This window comes from Cervus elaphus, chromosome 4 (assembly GCF_910594005.1).
Source record: "Cervus elaphus chromosome 4, mCerEla1.1, whole genome shotgun sequence".
NCBI classification, from domain to species: Eukaryota; Metazoa; Chordata; class Mammalia; order Artiodactyla; family Cervidae; genus Cervus; species Cervus elaphus.
The window spans coordinates 67,361,245-67,385,156 of NC_057818.1; the positions used below are offsets into that span (position 1 = coordinate 67,361,245).

The following is a 23,912-nucleotide window of genomic DNA, read 5'->3' on the forward strand; positions in this document are numbered from 1 at the left end:
GGCCTCTGCAGGTGCTGTTCTCTCTGCCTGGTGGGTGTTCTTAGGCATTTCGGCTTTTCACGTGGCCACCTCTTCTCTGCACATGGCCACCTGGCCTCTTCACCAACTGTTTCCTGACCACAGACTCTCTTAGTGGCCCCTCCCCATCACACTAGCTCTCCCGCGTCACCTGATTTATGTCCTCTAAGCCGGCGGTTCTCATTCCCCAGGGGACACTTGGCCCCATCTGGAAATATGGGTTGTCACCACTGGGATGGAGTTGCTACAGGCAACTACTGAGTGAAGACCCGGAGCTCCTCCCACATCCTTACACTGCACAGGAGAGACACAGTCCCTCCCCTTCTCTTCAGTAAAGAACTTTCTGAATCTGAATGTCAGTTGTCCAGAGGTTGAGAAGCCTGGTTTCTGAAGGCTCGTGGACACTTCATCAGGGGCCCTGGGAACTCCCCCGAGGAAGTCCATCCTTTGTTCTTTCTCTGCCTCCTGATTTTTTAGGGAAAATCTGGTTCAGTAATAAACCCATCTTCCCCCCAACTGTTGCTAATTTCCTCTCTTCAATAGGGGGACCGTCTCTGAGCTGCGGCGCGAGCTCGCTGGCCCTTAACCCTCATCATTCCATCCCGTGGCTGCATTTTCGGGTTGACTTGTCCTCAACTTGTTAGCCTCTGGGTTTCTGTTTGCCATTCACCAGGGCTGTACAGGAATCCCTTCTTGAAGGGATGTGGGAAACAGAAAGTGCGTCACCTGTAGCACCGGTGTTGCTGTGAATCCTAGTCACAGCTCACCCTGGTCACTGGCTGACCGCACAGCAGGCCTGATCTGGGCACTGTTCTGCTCCTCCCGTGTGACCCTCCGGCTCGCCTGGCCCGCAGCAGAGTCAGGGGAACTCTGCTTCTGTGGCGAGCCTGCTACAGTGGAACTTCACAGTAAGGAACATGCACCTTCACTTCATGAAGCTGTCCTCTGTGGCATTCCTTTGAAGTAAAAATCCTTTTTTTAGTGAAATATTGGTGGCAGTAGATGTCACCATATCACTGCGCAGGAGTCTCAGTTTTACTCTTTTCTCACAGTTCATGAAATGCCGAAGTCTACTGAGTCTGCCCCTCCCCAGCCCTGCTCCCAGCGGGTGCATCTCGGTGTTCCCATCCCTCCCTCACAGCTGCCCTGCACTTGGTCTCAGGATGCTGGCCCCACTCATGGTGTCTGCTGTTTCCTCCTCAGTGAGGTGTTGGGGAGACCAGGGTCAGAGCCAGACTCTGGTGTTCAGTCCCCACTCTGCGCCTTAAAAACTGTGTGGTCCTGGGCAATTACAGACCCTGTCTGGGCCTCAGGGTGCTCCTTGGTAAACTGGAGTAAGGTGGAGTCGGCTTCCCAGGGCTGCAACAGGGTTTAAGTGGGTAACTTTCTGGAAAGGGTCAGAACAGTGCCTCGAGTGACCAGGTTTTGTGCAGGTGACCATTGTGAACCTCACCGCTCCTATCGTTACCCATCAGGATTGGCGTCATCTCAGACCTGGACTCAGCACCTTCGGGAGCAGGATTGTGTAGCTTTGTGGTGGAACAGCACACAGAGCCGAGATGGTTAGCCCTGGACTGCGTGTCGGCCCAGCCGTTCACCAGTTGTGGGCTCTTTGGCAGATCACATTATCTGCCTGATTGTTGGTTTCTGTATGGTTTTTATCTATAAAATGGTGCAATTCACAGACTCAGAAAACAAACTTATGGTTACGAAAGAGGAAAGCAGGTGTGGTGATGGATACATTAAGAGTTTGGGATCAACAGATACACACCTCTGTATATAATAGATAAACAACAAGGTTCTAATACAGCACAGGGAACTATTTTCAATATCTTATAATAACCTATAATGGAAAAGAATCTGAAAAGCAATGTGGGTATTTGTGTATGTGAATCACTTGCTGGACACCCGAAACAAACATGACATTGTAAATGAACTTTAATTTTTTGAAAAATGGTGGTCCAGTGATTAAGTCTCTGCCCTCCCAATTCAGAGGGTGATGATTTGATCCCAGGTCAGTGAATTAGGATCCTGCATGGCTAAAAAAAAAAGTCCTGATCATAATGTGTACTTGCCGGGAATGCTGTGAGCAACCCTGGGATAGACTCATCTGTGGTCTGTAGGAAGAACAATACAAAACTTTGCTTGTGTTCTAAAAACAGAACTAATCAATGAAGACACATAACCTTGTTTTGAACGAAAACAGTCAATATTTTAAATATGTCAGTTGTTTAAATAACATCATAAATCTATTTCAATTTTGAAGTGATGTAGTGCATTTAAGTTGTTTGAACACAGTCCTTTGACTGTGATTGTCAGCTGTGTATTAGCTTCTGATTTAGTATTAGGGATAAAAGCTCCATGGCAGTGTGGCATGTCTTTGGTTTCTGGGTCACAGTGCCACATTTTGTATGTGTGGGAGCAGCTTCATTCTGAGGTCCACAGCCTGAAGTCCCACACGAGACTGAGTGGTCTTCCCAGTTTTCACAGAAGCCCCCGTGTCTTCCTCCTTTCTCCATGCCCAGGGTGTCCTGTCCCCAGACCTGAGCTGATCTACCAGCTGGAGCACGGGCAGGAGCTGTGGACGGTGAAGAGAGACCTCTCCGGAAGCACCTGTCCAGGTAGGAGCCACGCTGTGGGCAGAGACCCACAGAGGCCGCTGGCCCTGGTTCCCCGGGAAGCGTCTTGTTCGGGCCTCTGGTGGTCTGGAAGCCACAGAGCCCTTTGACCGCAGGTCCCCCTGTCCTTCCCGAGGACAGCTGTGTACGAGCTCAGATGTGTCCTGGGCTTCAGGCCTGGGTGCCGCCCACCAACTCCGTGACCCCGGTGAAGTTCGGGATGTCCTTGTGTCTGCACGTAAGTGCGGCTGAGTTACAGCCTGGCTGCAGTGTCAGGGGGACTCTGGCCTCTCCTCTGGGTGCTCAAGCAGTGGAGCCGCTGTTTCTGACTCACGCCCCGTCCCTGTGGGTCCCGGGGGGCTCTGCAGCACACGGCCGTTCGGGGCCCCGGGTTCGTTCTGCCGTCAGTATGTGACTTCAGGTGGTCCTGACCCCCTGCAGCTAGCAGAGAAGCCGGGGGTGACGCCCCTCTGACCCCCCACAAACACCAGCCCTCTGATCCCTCCACTGGAAGGCACTGGGCACTTGGCCGCACTGGGGCAGTGGGCGGGGAGCTGTGACTGAGCCCTCCGTCTCAGGAGAGGAGCAGGAGGTTGGCGAGGGGGGCTGCTCCTGAAGGCGCCAGTCATGATGGTCTCTCGGTCCTGGGGTTGCTGGGGGTGTGTGATCACAGGACACTTAAAGCGTAAAACTGCTCAGCGCAGGGTCTGCGCCGCTGCTGGTGGCTCGGGGGAAGTGAGCTGCTGGTCCTGCCATGTCCATTGGTCATGATGAACAATGTGGTTTCTGTCTTCCCCTCCCAGCGCCTCTCCAGCCCTCCTCGGCCTCCTCTTTCCCACCTCTCCTCGCCCCCACCTCTTCCTGCTGGGTGAAGCCTCTCAGTGATGTTTGTCCCGCGTGCCCACGTCTGTGCTGCCGAGGGCACCGGGGCTTCAGTTGTTAGTCCTGTCCTTTTCCCCCCGTGAGTGGTTTTGCCACCCCTGTCAGAAATCATTTCCTGATATATGTGAGGGTTTATGTCTGAACTCAGGATTCTATCCCTTGGTCTGTTTGTTGGGTTTTATGCCAGTACTGCACCGTATTGGTCATTTTAATTTTGTGCTGTTTTGAGATCAGGGGTTTTGTGTTCTCCAACTTCATTCTTCTTTTTCAAGACTACTTTGGCTATTCAAAATGCCTTCAGCTTCATTATGGATTTTAGGGTGGATTTTTTTATTTCTGCAAAAAACATTGTTGGTGAAGATACAGCACAGCCAAAAAAGGAAAAGTTGGGGTTTTGATAGGAGTGGCATTGAATCAGTAGGTTCCTTAGGGTAATATTGATATCTTAACAATATCACACTTCCAATCTGGAAACATGGTGTGTGTTCCCATTTACTCACATCATCTTTAACTCTTTAAGCAAAGTTTTATAGTTTTCATTGTACAAGTATTTCACCTTGTTGATTAATTCCTAAGTATTTTATTCTTTTCCATGCTATTGTAAATGGAACTGTTTTGTATATTCATTTTCAGATTGTTCATTATTCATGTATGTAAATGCAGCTGACTTCTCATATATTGACTTTGTATCCTGCTACTTTGCTGAACTCATTCATTCTAAGTTATTTTGTGGCATCTTTGTGGCTTTTACAGGTAATAAACTATCATCTACAGGCAAAGATAATTTACCTCTTCCTTTCCAAGTTGTATCCTTTCAATTTCTCTTTCTTGCCAATTTCTCTGTCTAGAAATTCCAGTATTATGTTGAATAGAAGTGTTGAAACTGGAGGTCTTTACCTTGTTCCTGATCTTAGAAGAAAAACTTTTAGACTTTCATTATTGAGCATGATGTTTGCTCTGGTTTATCATGTATGGATTTTATTATGTTCAGGTTCAGTTCAGTTCAGTCTGTCAGTAGTGTCTGACTCTGCGATCCCATGGACTTCGCACACCAGGCTTCCTTGTCCATCACCAACTCCCAGAGCTTGCTCAAACTCATGTCCATGAAGTCGGTGATGCCATCCAACCATCTCATCCTCCGTTGTCCCCTTCTCCTCCTGCCTTCAATCTTTCCCAGCATCAGGGTCTTTTCCAATGAGTCAGTTCTTCGCATCAGGTGGCCAAAGTACTGGAGTTTCAGCTTTGACATCAGTCCTTCCATTGACATCAGTCCTTCCATTGACATCAGTCCTTCCAGTGACTATTTAGGACTGATTTCCTTTACGATTGACTGGTTTGGTCTCCTTGTAGTCCAAGGGACTCTCAAGAGTCTTCACCAACACCAAAGTTCAAAAGCATCAATTCTTCAGCACTCAGCTTTCTCTGTTGTCCAACTCTCACATCCATACATGACTACTGGAAAAACCATAGCTCTGACTAGACAGACCTTTGTTGGCAAAGTAACGTCTCTGCTTTTTAATATGCTGTCTAGGTTGGTCACAGCTTTTCTTCTAAGGAGCAAGCATCTTTTAATTTTATGGCTGCACTCACCATCTGCAGTGATTTGGGAGCTCAAGAAAATAAAGTCTGTCATATGATCAGGTACTTTCTTCCTATTCCTAGTTTGTGGATTTTTTAATTTTAATCATGAATTCTGTCAAAGGCTTTTACGGTATCACTTGAGATGATCAGCAGGGCTTTTTATCTTCCTTTCTGTTTTCCGTCCATTACTGGAGTAAACTGCAATGGGTCATGGTATATGATCCTTTTGATATGCTACTGAATTTGTTTTGCTGCTATTTTGTTCAGGATTTTTGTATCCTGTTCCTAAGGGATATTTCTTTCTTTCTTTCTTCTAATATTTAATTATTTATTTGGTGTGTCAGGTCTTAGGGATGAGGGGTCTTCTTGAGTCATGTGGGATCTTTTGTTGAGACACAGCCTTGTGGCATGTGGGCTCAGTTGCTCTGTGGCATGTGGGGTCTTAGTTTCTTGACCAGGGAGCCCATAACCCCTGCACTGCATGGCAGGTTCTTAACCACTGGACCACCAGGGAAGTCCCTGCTTTGTAGTTTTCTTATAGCGTACTTCTCTTTGGTGTTACGGTAACACTAGTCTCAGAATGAGTTTAAAAGTGTTTTCTTCCTCTAGTTTTTTTGGGAAGACTTTGAGAATTGGTCTTAATACTTCTTAAAAAAAATGTTTGGTTAGACTGACCAGTGAAGCCATCAAGTCTCCCAAGATTTTTCTTTGCTGGGAGATTTTGATTACTAATTCAGTCTCTTTCTACTTATAGACCTATTCAAATTTTCTCTTTTTCCGTGATTTAGTCTTTACAGGTTTCGTGTTTCTAGAAATATGTTCAGTTCATCTAGATATTCCAATTTGTTGGTATATAGTTCTTCACAGTATTCACTTATATTCTTTTTCATTTCTGTAGGATCAACATTATATGTCCCCATTTTGATTTCAGATTTTAGTATTTTGAGGTTTTTTTTTCTTTTCCTTTTTCCTTAGTTCATCTAAGCTAAAGGTTTGTCAATTTTGTTGATCTTTTCCAGAATAACTTTGTTTCATTGATATTCTCCTATTTTTTAATTCTGTGTACTATTTATCTTTAATCTTTCATTCACCCTTCCTTTTGCTAGGTTTGGGTTTATTTGTCTTTCTTTTCCTGCTAAAGTTGTTAAGTTAGATTGTTGACTTGAGATCTTTTTGTTTTTCACTGAAAGTGTTTATAGCTACAAACCTCCCTGTTAACAACCACATTCACTGCATCCTGTAAGTTTTGGTATGTTTTTTCATTTTCATTAGAAACAAATCATACTTTGTTTGATATCTTGTTAAAGCTATTGAGATAAGAATTTGTGATTTAACTGTGGTCTCTTCTGGAAAATATCCCATGTATACTTGAGAAGAATGTGTATGTTATTGTTGTTGGGTAGAATGTTCTGTATGTAGCTGTTAGATCTAGTTGGTTGATTATGTTAAGTCCTCTGTTTCTTCACTTATCCTTTGTCTGGTTTTTCTCTCCGTTATTGAGAGTGGGATGTTAAAGTCTCCATCTTTTTTTGTAGTGTCGTCTCTTACTCTCTTCCATTCTTTGATTCTTTGTTTCTTGTGTTTTGATCTTTCATTATGTAGTTGTTTACAATTATAATGTCTTCTTGCTGTATTATATCTTTTACTTATATAGTATCTTTCATTGTTGCTTGTAATCTTTTTTGATTTAAAGTCTGTCTTGTCTGATTTTAATATAGCCACCTCTTCTCTCTTTTTGTTTGTATTTGCACAGAATCTTTTCCACCTTTTGACTTTCAGTCTGTGTCTTTGTATCTAAAGTGAGTCTCTGGTGGAAGGCATATAGTTGGATCATGTGTTATCAATCCTGCTAATCTCTGCCTTTTAATTGAAGAGTTTAACCATTTATGTTTAAAGTGATTGCTGATATGGAGAGACTTCTGTCATTTTGATATTTAATTTCTACATGTATTATAGTTTTCTGTTTCTCATTCTTGCTTTATAGTCTGTTGTTTAGTTGATATTTTGTAGTGAAACATTTAAATTCCTTTCTCATTTCCTTCTGCATATGTTCTCTAGCTATTTGTGGTTATCATGGGATTATATTTGATGAATGTATTAAAGTTTTAATGTTCACATGATTTTATACCAGCCTAACTTCAGTAATGACAAAAATCCTGTACTGCTCTGTCATTACCTCTTTTAAGTGTTTGTGTCACAAAATGACATCTTTATATGTTGTATGCCTAGAAACTTAAACTGCTAATTCTTTTAAATGCATTAGTGTCTTAGATTTCTAGGAAACTACACATGGACTTATAAACTAAAGTTATAATGATACAAGCCTTTAGGTTAACCAGTTTAAAAAACAATCTTCTAAATCATGTAAATACACAATGTGGAGTTACAAAATAATACTATTTTTTATAACTGCCCATGTATTTACTATTATAAACTCTTTATTTCTTCATATGGCTTTGAATTACTGTCTGGTGTTCTTACGTTTCACCTGGAAGCCTCCCTGAAGAATTTCTTACAGAGCAGATCCAGTGGTAACAAACTCCTTCAACTTTTGTATATTGGGATGTCTTAATTTCTTCCTCGCTCTCTTGAAGGACAGTTTTGCCAGATATAGGATTCTTACTTGACACTTTTTGTTTGTTTGTTTTACACTTGAATATATTGAGCTGCTGCTTTCTGGCCTCCCAAGTTTCTGATGAGAAATCTGATAATCTTACTGAGAACTGCTTGTATATAACAAGTTGCTTCATACTTGCTATACTTTCTCTTTGGCTTACAAAAGTTTGATTACAGTTTCCTCAGTGTGTGTCTGAGTTTATTTTTCTTGGAATTCATTGAGCTTCTTGGATGTTTCATCCATTTTGGGATGTTTTCAGCTCTTCAGATAGTCTCTTTGATCCTATCTCTCATGTCTTTCTGGGAATGTCCCAGTGAGTATGTTCGTTCATTAAGTTATATCACAGGTCCCTTAGGCTCTACTCACTATTTTTCAATCTTTTCTTTTTTCTGTTTGTTAGACTCAATACTTATAGAATAATGTTTTCTATCTTCAACTTGGCAGATTATTTCTTCTTCCTATGCAGATTTTTATTTGAATCATTCTAGTGAGGTTTTCACTTCAGTTAATGAAAGCTTTGCTCCTGAGTTTCTTTCTCTTTTCTTTCATTCTCTCTCTCTCTCTGTTTTTTTTTTTTCCACTGCAGTGTGTGGCTTGCGAGATCTTAATTCCCTGACCAGGGATTGAACCTGGGTCCCTGACAGAGCTTGGCGTCTTAACTGCTGAACGTCCAGGGAATTCCCTCTTTTTCATTTCTTTTTAGGTTTTCTTTCTCTGTGTTGATAGTTCCATTTTGTTTTTACCTAGTTTTCTTGACTTTCTCTGTATCTTTCTTTAGCTCCTTGAGCTTTTATAAGTTAGTTGTTGCAAAGTCTTTGTCCAGTCAGTTTGCAATAGATTTTTTTTTAACAGATTTCAGAGGGCTTCCAAACATTAGCTACCACATTGTCAGACTCATTAGCCTCTTGGCATTGATGTGTGGCAATATATGCATGGAGTATTTTAAACATAAGAATTCCACTGACTCTCATTACATAAAAACAGCTGATTGAATCAGTGCTTGGGTGACTTGGTGTCCTGCCTTCCCTCTATCTGTTTCCTAGTTGTTATCTTATGGTTCAAACCTCAGCCTTCTGATCACATAATTTGTCTTTCAGGCCTTGAACTGAGTCATCTCTTCAGCATAAACTGTCTGGACCCACATGAGTTATTTATTTGCATAACTATCCAGTCTGTAATTGACTGTGTCTTTTTCCAGCACCCCATCCCCTCACACAGTCACTCCTCTGGCTCTGTCTTTCAAGGTTTTAACAATCCAAGATCAGGAAAGAAATACATTGTTATCCTGGGATTCAGAGGTAGGGAAACATGGCAGATACAGAGGCACTATGTTCATCTTCATTTTTTACACTGAAATAGTGATCTTCCATGCTGGCATTATTAACAGGTTTTTTGTATATTGAATTTCTTTCAGGTGACAAAGGAAAACCCAAGACCAGAGAATCTACCACTTCTGAGCCATCCCTGTTTGAGGGAGCCTCAGTCCAGGAACAGCTAACACAAAGAGTTTCAGAGGAGTCCCAGTTGGGCCAAATCAACAATCCAGAAGAGCCACTGGAAAGGCATGAAGGACGCTTGAGACCAGAGATAGAAGCCCAGAAGGGGAAGCTCCCTGGGAAACCAAGCTGTGAACATGGCAGCTTAGGGAGAGCTGGTGGTATGTGTTCAGGGATCACAGAGGAGCCCGTCCCTCCAGGGGGTGCTGTCCATGACCGCGACGCCTGTGGATCAGATAAAGATCCCCTGACTCAGGACGAGGAAAGTCTCTTCAAATGCAGTGAGTGCGGGAAAGTTTTTAATAAGAAACGCCTCCTTGCGCGACATGAGAGGATTCACTCAGGAGTGAAGCCCTATGAATGCACAGAGTGTGGGAAAACATTTAGTAAGAGCACTTATCTCCTTCAACACCACATGGTCCACACCGGGGAGAAGCCCTATAAGTGCATGGAGTGCGGCAAGGCCTTCAACCGTAAGTCACACCTGACGCAACACCAGCGGATTCACAGTGGGGAGAAGCCTTATAAATGCAGTGAGTGTGGAAAGGCCTTCACCCACCGCTCCACTTTTGTTTTGCATAACAGGAGCCACACTGGAGAAAAACCGTTTGTGTGCAAAGAATGCGGAAAAGCCTTCCGAGATAGGCCGGGTTTCATTCGCCACTACATCATCCACAGTGGTGAGAATCCATATGAGTGCTTCGAGTGTGGCAAGGTGTTCAAACACAGGTCATACCTCATGTGGCACCAGCAGACCCACACTGGGGAGAAGCCGTACGAGTGCAGCGAATGTGGGAAAGCCTTCTGTGAGAGCGCGGCCCTCATTCACCACTATGTCATCCACACCGGGGAGAAGCCCTTCGAGTGCCTTGAGTGTGGCAAGGCCTTCAACCACAGGTCGTACCTCAAGAGGCACCAGCGGATCCACACTGGGGAGAAGCCCTATGTGTGCACCGAGTGTGGAAAGGCCTTCACCCACTGTTCTACTTTTATCTTACATAAAAGAGCCCACACTGGCGAGAAACCTTTTGAATGCAAAGAATGTGGGAAAGCCTTTAGCAATCGGGCAGACCTCATTCGGCACTTCAGCATCCACACTGGAGAGAAGCCGTATGAGTGCACGGAGTGTGGGAAGGCCTTCAACCGCAGGTCTGGCCTCACCAGACACCAGCGGATTCACAGTGGAGAGAAGCCCTATGAATGCATGGAGTGCGGGAAGTCCTTCTGCTGGAGCACAAACCTCATTCGACACTCCATCATCCACACTGGAGAGAAGCCCTATGAGTGCAGTGAGTGTGGAAAGGCCTTCAGTCGCAGCTCGTCCCTCACTCAGCACCAGCGGGTTCATACTGGCAGAAACCCCGTCAGTGTGACAGAAGTGGGAAGACCCTTTACAAGTGGGCAAACCTCAGTCAACCTTCAAGAACTCCTACTGGGGAAAGACTTTTTGAATGTAACCACTGAGGAAAATCTTTTGCCAGAAGAAACAACTTTCTCAGAATCTGATCATTCATACCAAAGAGAAACCCCACAGTTTTCTTCCCTGTGAGAAAAACTATTGCAGGATATTAATTGTCATCTAAAGAGTTATATTGGAAATTGCCCCAACCTAGAGCCTTATTCTGCACCTGAGAATTCATCAAGGAGAGACACCCAGTGGTTATTATGCACTTCGGGATACCTTCAGCTCCATCTTTCTTCTTAGTTTACATTTCAGTATTATCTCAGGAATGTTTTTAAAAACCGGAAGGGAGAGACTTAGAAAATGAACTGCAAAAAAGTTTCTTTCAGACTTCCTTGCCAAACTGTGGCACTTTGTCATAGATTCCTTAGTTAACTTGGAGGAAGCGCGTTTTGTTTCCGTGGTAAAGAACCTATACTATGTGTCTTGTGTATACATTCATTGCTATCCAGTGTAAGGTGAGTTAGACAGGTCTGGAACGGTTCATCGAATATCTTTGTTCTAAAACATTGTCTCTGTTCTTAAGGAGCTTAAATTTTGGTTTGAGCCACTAAATACCTTTATATTTAAGGAGGTAAGAATTCACATATGAACGGTCATGTTCTTTTGCACCGTTTAAGACTATTTAGGCTTTGATTTTTTAAAGACAAATCTGTTTTTCATATGGTTTTAACGACCTAACACTCAGATGTTTTCTGCTCCTGTACTAATCCTGGTTTACTGATTTCTTTAATTATATGGTAAGTCTTTTAATTGGGTAAAGTGATTCCTCTTTACCCAGTTCAGTCTTCTTATTTAAAACTTCAGTCTTATTTAAAACTGATTTAGCATCCTCATTATTTTGAATTTCCATGTAAAGTTTTGTGCAAGTTTTTACTAGAAAAATTACTGACTTTTGAAAGAAATTGAGTTAAATTGGCAGATTAAGATGTTTAGAGTCAGCATCTTTGCTGTTTTGGGTGTTCCAGTTTATGAATGTATTATCTCTGTATATTTATTTCCTATCTCTTGATTTATTTCATTATTATTTAATAAGTCTCAATAATAGGTCCTCTACAATTTTTATAAGATTTATATATAGACGTAGGTTTTTTGTTTGTTTGTTGTTAGTAATTATAGATTGCATTGATTTTTGAATTTTCAGCTTCCATAGAGTCTTTATTAGTATACAGAAATATATATATTTTTCATATCCTACAATCTTGCTCTTTCTTTTGATAGAATGCTTGGGATTTTCTACATAGAAATATCCTCTGCAAATAGAGAAGTTTTATTTCTTTCTTCCCATCTGTATACCTGTCATTTCCTTTTCTCATCTTATTGCACTAGCTAGAACTTCCAATATGATTTTGAATACTAGTAGTGAGAAAACATGTCCTTGGCTGGTTCCTGATAGTAGGGGGAAAACATCCAGATTTTCACATAAACTGTGGTGTTAGTTGTAAGGTTTTCTTCATAGAGCTTTCTTTATCAAGTTTAGAAAGTTTCCCATATTCCTAATTGGCTGAGAATTTTTTGTTGCTGTGAATGAGTGTTGAATTTGTCAAATGTTTTTTTTTTAATCAACTGATAGAATCTTGTGTTTTTTTCTTTTGTAGCCTGTTGTTATATATTACGTTTATTTGAGTTTTGAATGTTGAGCCAGGCTTGTATCCTTGGAATAAGCCCTACTTGGTCATGGAGTACAGTTATTTTTATATATATTACTGTATTTAATATGCTGGTATTTTGTTGAAAAAGTTTTCCTCTCATTTCATGAGTGACAGTGGTACGTATTAAATAGTTTTTTTTTTTCTTTGTCCATTGTCAATGTCTGATTTTGGGGTCTAGGTGATTCTGGCCTCCTAACATGCATTAAGAGGTGTTCTATTATTCAGAAGACAGTGTATAGTATAGAATCGGTTTGGTGTGTTCTTTTAATGATTGATAGCATTCTCCAGTGAACCCTTTAGTCTTGAAGAGTTCTCTTTTGAATGCTTCTTACTTACTTATTTATTTTATTTAATATGTATAGAACTCTTCAGTTTCTACTTCATATCAGATAAGTTTTTACAGTTTATCTTTTTCTAGAAATTGTCCCATTTCATATAAATGTTCTTATTTGTTTAAAGTGTTCCTTTATTATCATTCTGATGGCAGTAGACTCTGTATTTATAACCCATATTTTATTCCTGATGTTAGAAATGTGTTAATTCTCTTTTATGTCAGTCTTCTTAAGACATTTATCAGTTTTTAAAATTGTTTTAAAAAACCAGCACTTTATATCATTTTTCCCTTCTGTCTTTTCCAAATTTCACTGATTTTTTTCCTCTCTGATCCTTATTACATCATTTCTTCTATTTGCTTTGGTACTATTTTCCTCTGCAGTTGCTTGAGATGGGTGCTTAGGTTATTGATTTGAGGATTTTTTTTTTCACTTTTTTAATACAAGCATTAAATTCTATAAATTTCCCTCACGGTACTGTTGTAGTTTATTATGTTCTAATTACATTTCATTCAGTTCTAATTATTTCTTTATTCAACACTGTCTGTGTGACCCATCGATTATTTAGAAGTATGTTGCTTAATTTTACAGTGTTTGGAGTATTTTGTGCTTTCTTCTTATTTTTTATTTCATTTGTTTTATATTTGATTTGGCTATTTAAATTTGTTGTGGTTTGTTTTATGATCCAAGATATAGTCTATCTTGAATGTTCAGTAAGGCTGCTTGAAAAGAATGTGTATCCTACTGTCATTGGGTGGAGCTTGTATATCTGTGTGCCAGATCCTCTTCATTGATAGTGTTTCTCCGATTTTCTTTGTCTGTTGTTTTCCCGCCTTGAATTTCTGTCAATAACTGAGAATGGGGGTGTTGTCCTGCAGTTTAATTCTAGAATTGTCTCTTCGTCCTTTAAGTTCTGTCAGCTTTCACTTCATGTATTTCAAAGCTGTGTTACTTGGTACGGACGCATTTAGGATTGCTATGTTATCTTGGTGTATTGACCCTTTTATCTTTATTCTCTGTTTTCTTTTTGCTCGTGTGAAATTTTTTTGCTTTGAAGTATACTTTATCTGATATTAATGTACTCACTGTTGAGTTTTTTGGTTAATGTTTGCATGATTATATTTTTCCATAATAATTACATTTTCAACCTTATCTATATTCTTACATTTCAAGTAATGTAATATGTGCTATTGTGAATAGCATATACTTGCCTCATTTTTTTGGAGAAGGCAATGGCACCCCACTCCAGTACTCCTGCCTGGAAAATCCCATGGACAGAGGAGCCTGGTAGGCTGCAGTCCGTGGGGTCGCTAAGAGTCAGACACGACTGACTGACTTTACTTTCACTTTTGACTTTCATGCACTGGAGAAGGAAATGGCAACCCACTCCATTGTTCTTGCCTGGAGAATCCCAGGGACGGGGGAGCCTGGTGGGCTACTGTCTATGGGGTCTCACAGAGTCAGACACGACTGAAGCGACTTAGCAGCAGCAGCAGCAGCCTCATTTTTTAATGTCCATTTTACTGATTTCTTTTGAAAACTTGGTATGTTTAGGTCATTTAAGTTTAAAATAATTATTGATATTTTTAGGGCTTACAATTACCATTTTATGATGTTTTTGTTACCTGGTTTTTTTTGCCCTGTTGTTTGGTTTTGGGGGCTACTTTTTGTTTGTTTTGCCTTCTTTTGAGTTACTTTAATGTTAGGAATTCCACTTGATATATCTGTGACGTTTTTGAGTATATGTCATGTTTTTTAGTGGTTACTTTTGGTATTGTATTGTACATACATAACTTATCAGAGTGTACAGTATCAACATTTTAGCACTTTGACGTGTAGACACTTACTTCCATTGGGTACGTTTACATTCCCCATTCTTTAATATAACTGTCTTCAGTATTTCCTTTATGTATGTTGAGCACCACATCGGATGATGTGTTTTTTTTTTTGCTTCAGCTGTCAAACCACTTTTGCAAAACTTGTGCAAAACTCATCAGAAGCACAGTCTGTTTACTTTTACTCATTACATTGTTCTTTCTTCCTTCTTAAAATCAGAGGGGTCTTCCATTAACAGTTTCTTAAAATTTTTTACCCCAGGAACACCTGTAGCCTGTCTTTTGTGGTAGGTTTTCTGGTAACAAATGTTTTTTGTTTTCCTTCTTCTAAGAATGTCTTTATGTCTCCTTCCTTCCCAAAGGATGTTTTTGTGGGGTATGGGATTCAGGGTCAGCAGTTCTTTTCATTCAGCACTTGGAAGGCAAGGCGTTTCCTGTCTCCCGTGGTCTCAGATGAGGGACCTGCTGCCGTCTGGCTCATTGTTTCTGTCTGTGCTGCACCCGTTTCGTCAAGTGCTCTCAGTGCTGTTTCTCTGTATAGAGAGTTGGGAAGTTTGATCAGGATGCAACCTGCCATAGCACTTGGGGGCTTATCCTGTCTGGTGTTGGCTTCACTTTAAAAATTTTGTGGTATATGCCATTTGGAAAATTTGCGTAATTTTTAGTTACGCTTCCAATAGTTTTTCCAGCCCCTCTCTTTCAGGGGCTCCAGTAACAAGAGTGGTGGTCTCCTGTTCTTGTTCCATAGGACCCTCTGACTTGTACCTTTTTGTTTCCCCAGGGTGTTTTTCTCTGTTGCTCATATTGGTTAATTCCCTTTGAGCTCTCTTTGAGCTCACTGACTCCTTCCCTCTCATGTATAATCTACTATGGAGCTCACCCAGTGAATTTTCATTTTGGTTTTTGAATTTTTCAATTGTTTGATTTTCTGTTTTGTTCTTTTATACATCTTCTATTTCTTTGCCTAGTTTATGATGCCAAAAAGGACTCAGAACACAGCAAAACTTGTAGTCCAAAGTCATTGGTCTCTGGTACTTTATCTTAATTATTGGAATAGAAATCCTAAATTACCTGGAGGAACGGAAGACCTGCAGTCTTTGTTGTTATCCATACATAGTTCTCAAGAAATTAAAACTGGGCGACCTTCAGCTTGTTCAGAATTCTGTTCCCCAGAGAAGATTTGTGTGTAAGATTTCATTGCTCAGTAAGACTTGTTACAACCTGAAGAGTACGGGCTACTCCTCTTCCACAGTCACTGTTCCTCTTTGTGGTTGAACACATTCCCCCATATTTTCCAGCGTGGGTAGGACCTCTGTGTTTCTTTTATGCCTCTGTTTTTGATCTTTAACTTCTCCCTCTTAACTCCCTTCTGTGTTCATAATCTGTACCCTGTTCCTCACCCCTAGGCACTTTATGCCTCACTTTTCCATTGAGCTGTGCCCTTCTCTGTTCTCTCACAGACACGCTGTGTGACTGTTCAGTCCACTGCCTGTCCTCGCCCCCTCATGTCCCTTTCACTGCAGTGACAACTACAGGATGATCTCTATCATGGTCACCTGGCTTAGGCAGGTCTTAGAGTTTCCTTTTGTCCTCTTCCCCCTACCTCCCAGCCCCGTTTGGACTGCTGCCCACCTCTCTAACTTAAATGTCCTTCCCTGCTTTCTCAGGTCTTGCCCTTCTTCAGAGACTCTGTCTTCAGCCCATGTATTAGTATTAAACAGTGTGCTTCCTGGGGCCCATCCAAAGCCGCTGTTTTCTTACTTTGATATGTTCCATGAATGAGATAATTCCCATTGAAGGCATTTTACACTCAGTGAGCCACAGAGTTCTCCCAAAGCTGTGTCTCCAGGGTGAATGTCTCTCATGTCTGTTACCCTTGTTGATAATTCCACACATTCTGTGTATTCATACACACTGAGTTTATGCATGTGTCACATGGCCAGAATCATCACCATGAGGATGCACCCATAGAAGTTGTAAGAGCAAGCAAACACATGGTATTACTGTACATCCGCCACTGTCTTGAATGTTTAAACATGTCAACTCCTAACCTTTCTAGCAAGTTGATGTGGTAGGTAATATTACCCTCATTTTACAAATCAGAAAACTGAGGAATAGAAAGATTAAGGAATTTGCCCAAAGTTGTACCGTTGTCCAAAGTATGAGTTTAGGGATTAGAGGCATTTAGGCTGGCTTACAGAGTCCATGCCCGTATCACTTTCCCAGATTGCTCCATATAGTGTGAATCCTTGGTTTCCTTGTCACTACTCATTTTTACTGAAATGGATCAAGTAATATGCATTGTTCTCTGACCCCCATTTCTCATTTTGCAGTATATTTTGGCCACCCTTTCAGTTTGAGTGTGAAACCACATTCAGTCTTCAGTGCTGGCATCATCTCATAACTTTGTCAAAGATCTAGATAATCTCTTGAGTTTGAAGTAGCAGGGAGATCAAAGAAGGACAAGGTTGATTTGGTTTTGGACACTGTGTTTGAGGTGCCTGAAAAACATCTCAGTGAATCCCGGTGTCTTGTGTCTGGGTGACCAAGCCATCTTACAGCCATTTTTCTTTCATCATCCTCACCTCCAGCCATGGTCCAATTCTGTTCCTTTAACCTTTTTGTTTCCCTCATTAGACACATTAAATTTATTGTTTCCCTCAGTATGTGTGTGTGTTGGTGAAAGCCCACACACTGCAGTGTATTTTTATATTGATCGCCTCCCTCCCTCACAGAGTGTTTACACAAAGCTGTGTATATAATGGGGACCGTGTATGACATATGTTGACCACAAAGAGAAACTACATGTGCTTATATGAACAGACTGGTCAGATTTTAAATAAGAGTCATGATGAATGACTATTTTGAAAGTCCTCAAGATTATCCAGGTTATGATTTACTGGGAAAACATCAAAGAACTCTGTGTATTATCATGCTTACCATCTGTGTTTTGTCACAGCGAAAGATTACAAAGCGATCTCAGATAAGGGGAAAGGTACAAGGATTGGAGTCCAGAGGAAGCCAGGGACAAGCCTTAGGAGTTCTAGAGAAGTTGCTCTGTCCTGTCCGACTCTGTGATCCCATGGATTGCAGCCTACCAGGCTCCTCCACCCATGGAATTTTCCAGGCAAGAGTACTGAATGGGTTGCCATTTCGTCCTCCAGGACATCCTCCCGACCCAGGGATCGAACCCAGGTCTCCCACATTGCAGGCAGATACTTTAGCGTCTGAGCCACCAGGGAAGCCTTAGGAGTTCTGAGCGCTTAGTTTAAGTTCCGTCAGTGAATTTCAACAGCATGTGTGAAATGGCTCCTAGGGGAGCTCATTAGAACCTCAGAGCCCAGTATTTTTATTGGGCACTCTGCTTGGAACATAAGATTTTTGACCTTCAGAAGCATAGCAGGTCAGTAACACAATACACAGACAGTACCTACACTGAGCCATTCATCCTTTCTGGGCATGATAGCAAGCATCCCAAAATCTAAGTCCCTAAATGTTAACCAAGGGCAAATTGTGACGTTCAAAGGATAGCACGGCATGTTAACTCATTTTCACAGTGACTTAAATGATAGCAAAATGGGATAGAAGTTCAAATTCCTTTAACAAATACTAAGCAAATACAGTTTCCTATGACAAAAATAAGTCATAGCTTTGAGGTGAAGGTTTAAATACACATAAATCATTGTAACAAGTTACGTCACAGCAGAAATTCTTACACGTGTTCAGGATTTAATGAAGACAAAATATAGAGAATATCTGACGAGAGAGAATCATGCCTCTCAATAAATCTTGTATCTATTTAGATATATTGCCAAGTGATTTGACTTGCAAATATTCCCTGTATTTGCCTCTATTTCTACAGATTGGTTAACAACCAGGTTAACGCCGTGTATTTCCAGTGCACATATGTCAACAGTTTCTCCTTTACTGTTCTGCTGTTGAAACTTGTAGCCTTTGACTTCAAGAAAGAAGATTAATGAATATGGTGTCATAATTCCTGCATTATTAAGTGTGCATAACTGGAGATTAAAGAGTGTGTTGTTGCAGGCTTAGTCAAGTTCATGGACCTGTCTGTGAGTTTTACTGAGATGATATGGGAGTGTTTGGTTCAGCTGGGAGGGCCCTCTAGAGAGACGTGATACTGGAGACCCATTCGAGTCTGGTCTCTGGTTGTACACACCGCTCCTGTTGGTACTCAGGCTCTGACCCATAGACCACCTTTCCTATCTCAGTTGTGGGGTGCCTGCAGCCTCTGGAATGGTCAGTGACATCATCCTTGAGATTTGAGGGTTAAAGATCTGTAATCTGTTCACAGGTATGTTACATACCTGACAATTGAATGGTCTAAACTAAATTATAAATGGGTAACATCCTTTGCCTGCCTTGAAGCAGTGTTGAGCATAAGCCTCTAGTCAGACCACCTCATTATACTTCTGTCCTTGTAACCAGATAGATGGCTTGAAGGAAATTTCTGCCTACTGTGATTTTTTAATTTGGAGATCCATGTATTTGTTGTTTTTGTTTCCCCTCTGCCTATTTTTTTGGTCTCTACCTCTCGATTGATTGATTGATTGACTGCTGGGCCCCTGCAGCTTGCTGGATATTAGTTCACTGACCAGGGATCAAACCTGGACCCTCTGCAGTGAGAGCACAGAGCCCTAACCATTAAACCACCAGAGGATCCCAAGACTGCTCCTTTCAGGGCTAGCCACTTCTTAGAGGTAACAGACTACTCTTAGGGGCTATTCCTTTCACCTGTAGATTAAACAAGCCAAAGCCCCTAATAGAAACCCCTTTTCTTTCTGACTCTTACACTTCAGTAGACTATGCTTCTCATCCTCTAACGGCCTGTGACAGGCAAATAAGGACGGCCTCCATGCTCCAAGGCCTGACAGGATTCAGACTAGCCAATACCAAGCCGTTTATGCCGCCTTGCCTCCCCTCTCCTGTCGAAAACAAAAGCTCTGGACCGCGCATTGTTTGCTTCTGTCCCCTGACCCGTCCCGATCGTCCCCGCTGGGCCCTTTGCGACGTTCCCCATCTCAAGTTTCTACGGATCTGTGGAACATAATTTGGCCCTTCGTATCAGTCATTACCATTTCTGTGTATCTTAACTGTGGTAGATTAAACAGTTCCTGGGTGTATTTCTAGAACACGCACAAAACATATTACAACTTCCTCTAAGGGCCTAGAAGGCTCTACACAGGGAGCCTGAAAGTGATCCTGGGGGTGAACAGAAAGCAGCAGACGACAGAATTCAGGGTCAGGACCCGATTGTCACCTTCCTTTCTGGTTTGCACGGGTAAAAAACTACGTTACCCAGAAGTCTGAGCGGCGCGAGTTAGCGCTGAAGCTGGACCAATGACAGCCGCGGACCGGGCCGGGACTTCCGGGCGCTTTAATGACTGTGCGTCATCAGTCGGTGTCCAGTGCGTGCCTGGGGCTGTAGGGACTGAAAAGCCGGCGTGGCCGCTTGTCCCCTGCCGGAGCTGGAAAGGCTGGTGAGGAAGCTGTTCTTCTCACCTCTGCGTCGGTCAGTGTGCGAGCCTGACATCCGCCCCGGGTCCTCCGTCACGGGGGTGGCTCCTGAGCGCCCGCCGGGGCCCCGATCCATCCCCGCAGGTCTGATGCGATAGCCTGGGCCTCTACGCCTGGGCTACTGAGGCTCGGAGAGCGACGGTCCGCCGAGGTCTCCCCGCCCTAGGCATCCTCCGGGCGGCGGGCGGTGAATCCTGGAGCCGCCGCTGCGGCCCCACGCTCTCCACAAGGCTCCGCGATGGCGGCGGCCTGGATGGACCCCATGCGGGTGAGACAACCATTTCGCCTGTTTGCATTTGTTTTTCTTGGGGATGGTCTTGATCACTGCCTCCTGTACAATGTCGCAAAACTCCTTTCATCATTCTTCAGGCACTCTGTTTATCAGATCTAATCCGTTGAGTCTGTTTGTCACTTCCACTTTATAATCGTAAGGGATTTGAATTAGGTCTTACCTGTATGGTCTAGTCGTTTTCCCTACTTCTTTCAATTTAAGTCTGAGTTTGGCCAGAAGGAGTTAAAGATCTGAGCCACAGTCAGCTCCACGTCTTGTTTTTGTTGACTGTATAGAGCTTCTCTATCTTGGGCTGCAAAGAGTATGATCCGTATGATTTCTGTATTGACCATCTGGTGATGTCCATCTGTAGAGTCTCTTCCTGTGTGTTGTTGGAAGAGGGTGTTTGCTGTGACCAGTGCATCCTCTTGGCAAACTCTATTAGCCTTTGCCCTGCTCCATTCTGTACTCCAAGGCCAAACTTGCCTGTTACTCAAGGTATGTCTTGACTCCCTACCTTTGCATTCCAGTCCCCGTGATGAAAAGGACATCTTTTTTTGGTGTTAGTTCTAGAAGGTCTTGTAGGGCTTCATAGAACCGTTCAACTTCAGCTTCTTCAGCATTAGTGGTTGGGGCATAGACTTGCATTACTGTGATATTGAATGATTTTCCTTGGAAACAAACAGAGATGATTTTGTTGTCTTTGAGATGCACCCAAGTACTGAATTTCGGACTCCTATTGACTATGAGGGCTACTCCATTTCTTGTAAAGGAGTTGTTTCCTAGAGTAGTAGATCTAATGGTAATCTGAATTAAATTCGCCCATTCCAGTCCATTTTAGTTCTTTGATTCTTAAAATGTCGATGTTCACTCTTGCCATCTCCTTGAACAGAAAGGTATATAACCGGCTTATAAGATTTCTAAAATGGCAGCTAGTTGCCAGCCCTTTGTTCTTTTCACTTCCTGATTCTCCTTCCTCACGAGGATATTTTAGCGGGCTAATTTCAAGGGCTTTATCCTGGACATTAGTAAAGAACTAAAGGGGTGAGTTAAACAGTTACTATAAATCATCCAATCAAAAATTTAGGTGGCCTCCAGGAAGGTTATAACTGTGTGACTCTCAGCCTGTGAGCAGCTGGAGGAGGGAACCCTCATTTTAGGAATAAAAACAGTGGATTTCCCACTCCGTGTGCTTGCTCCCAGACCTTTGTAGTGCGCCCTTCTGCAGAAGTAAAGACCGCCTTACGGAGCCATCTTCGATTGTCTGTCTTACTTCCCCCACCCTTTGAGAGCATTTGCAGCAGGCGTGTCCGGGAGGGCCAGCTCATTTGCTGGAGGCTCCATCCTGCTCAGCCAGGACAGACAGACAGCCCATCTGAGGCCTGACTACAGCCTGCACCGTCCTCAGCAATTCCTGCTCCCTGGTCCTGAGGCATTTGCTCCGGGACACATGCTGACAGGTCTCAGATAGAGATGAGCAGGGGTGGTTCCTGTGGATTCTCCCTGGGAGTCTCCAGGATTCAGAAAGCAGCGGAGCCCGTACAGGCCTGTCCACTTCCATGCAGCTATCACCGCTTCGGGTGATGCTCCTGTGAGGTGTGCAATGATCGTGAGAAGTTGTTCCACAGGCAAGTGTTGATTGAGGACTTTGGATTCCGACCTCAGGAATGGGGCTTCAGGCTGGGGACTTTCAGTCACTTTAACAAAACATGCAACGCGCTCAGCCCGAGGCAGGCATGCAGTGGGGACCAGTGGGTGCGGGGTGCTGTCGCTGTGATTATTATTGGTGTTGGGATATCAGTCATATTTTCACCCCTTTTCTTTCTCATTTTTCTGAGATCGTCGCGCCCTTACCCTTCTGTGCCCCACCGCCCCTGCAGACGGTGCTGACCTCGTGTCGTTCTCCGTTGGCTCCCACACGGGAAGCTTCCGTCTCTCCGTGGCTGTGGTCACCCCTGGGTGGTGGCCGCCTCCTTGTGGCCCGCCCCGAGCTCAGCCTGCGGGAGGTGTCGGGTCTCTGCGTCTTCGCCACGGAAAGGAATGGGCTCCGATCCCACCAAGAGCCCCAAGACCAACCCCGCTGCCTCTGTTACTTTCCAGGTGCCTGTTACTTACGAGGACGTGGCCGTGACCTTCACCCAGGAGGAGTGGGGGCATCTGGGCCCCGTCCAGAGGACGCTGTACTGGGAGGTGATGCTGGAGACTTGCAGGCTCCTGGTGTCTCTGGGTGAGGCCCCCACTCTGCTGTCTTCCCCCTCTGGCTCCAGGCCCGGCGGGCTGAGAAGGCCTCTGCGACCCGCCAGCCTCCTCCCCCAGAGCTTCAGCTGTTTTCTGTTCTCACCTCTTCCTGCCTGGGCCCCGTAGGTCTCACTGAGGGAGGGTTGGACCAGAAGACTAGTTTGCCTTTGGTCACAGCCAAAGGAAAAGGGTGTGTTGGGACGGAACGGGGGCGTCTTACAGAACCCGGAGGTCAGAATTCCTGCTGGGCTCCCCGAGGGACCGATGCAGTGATTTAGAGAAGCGTGTTCTGCCCTGGCTTCTGGGGCTCCCGTTCTGCCTCTCTGTGGGTCCGCCGTGTGGCTTGCTCACTTTTGCTGCTGCAGCTACTCTGCAGAAGGAAGTAGTCTCCAAGTGCTTTCTCTCTGCCACCCGCATCCCCCTCACCTGTTTCCTTCCGGATGTCTGTCTTGTGTGTCTGTTCATGCTCGCCTCATGTCATTCTCCCACACACTGTCCTCAGATGGTAAGGAAAGTAGGGCTGTTGGCATGAGTGACTCAGAAAGCTTGTCCACTCTAAAGGCACATCTTGATCACGAAAAGCTCTCCTTTGCATTTTTTGGTGGCACGAGTCCTTTCTTTTGTGAAATCTTGACAAGAGTAAGTGATACTTGATGTTTGTACAAAGGTCTCTATTTGATCCAATCACAGTGTGGGATTCCCACCCCAAGGTTTTCTTTTTAGTGGTTCGTGAAATACTGAATTCTGGCGTCCCCAGGTCTGCCCCTCCCTCCGGCCCCTGCTCATGCCACCCTCTCCCCACCACAGCCACTTGTCTGAGGCTGCTGGCCTCACACCCGCTGTGTGCCGTCTCCCTCTGACGGGAGCACTTGGGAGGCCGGGTCTGGTGCTCGGCCCCTGGCGGCTGATCCCACTCTGCTGCCCTGCCCGTGAGCGCCGTGTCCCCGGGCCAGTGACTGAACCTTGCTGTGTCCATCCTCGCATAGGCGGTGTCCTGAAGTCATGCAGCGTCCTCTTCACATGGCCGGCGGTCCTGAGGGTGAGTGAGAGCAGGTTTAGCCTTTGTGGACCCCTGCTGCTGTCGCTGCCGTTAATGACGACATCATCCTCCTTGTCATGGCCATCGCCTACACGTGGACTCAGCGTTCTCTGAAACAGTGTTGGGTAGCTTTGTACGTAAATAGGCCAGGTGCCAGAGGTGAGCAGACCTTGGATTTCATCTTGGCTCAGCCATTCACCGAGTCCTGGCTACAGCAGATAATTTCATCTGCCTGAGCCCCCGTTTCATTATCTGTAAAATGCTGCTTATTGCACTACGTACTTCATGTGGGTGCTGTAAGGAGATCCTGCAATAGAATTTTTCATGCAGGGT

General features: G+C 43.7%; 1 protein-coding gene across 1 annotated transcript in view; it reads left to right on the forward strand.

The window, feature by feature from the left end:
• Positions 1-23,912, forward strand: part of LOC122692638 (zinc finger protein 805-like) — a 39,158-nt gene that overhangs the window by 4,564 nt on the left and 10,682 nt on the right. Inside the window, 2 exon segments of the mRNA XM_043900419.1 lie at positions 2,544-2,639; positions 9,131-10,554. Of these exon segments, the coding sequence (XP_043756354.1) occupies positions 2,544-2,639; positions 9,131-10,554 (1,520 nt within the window).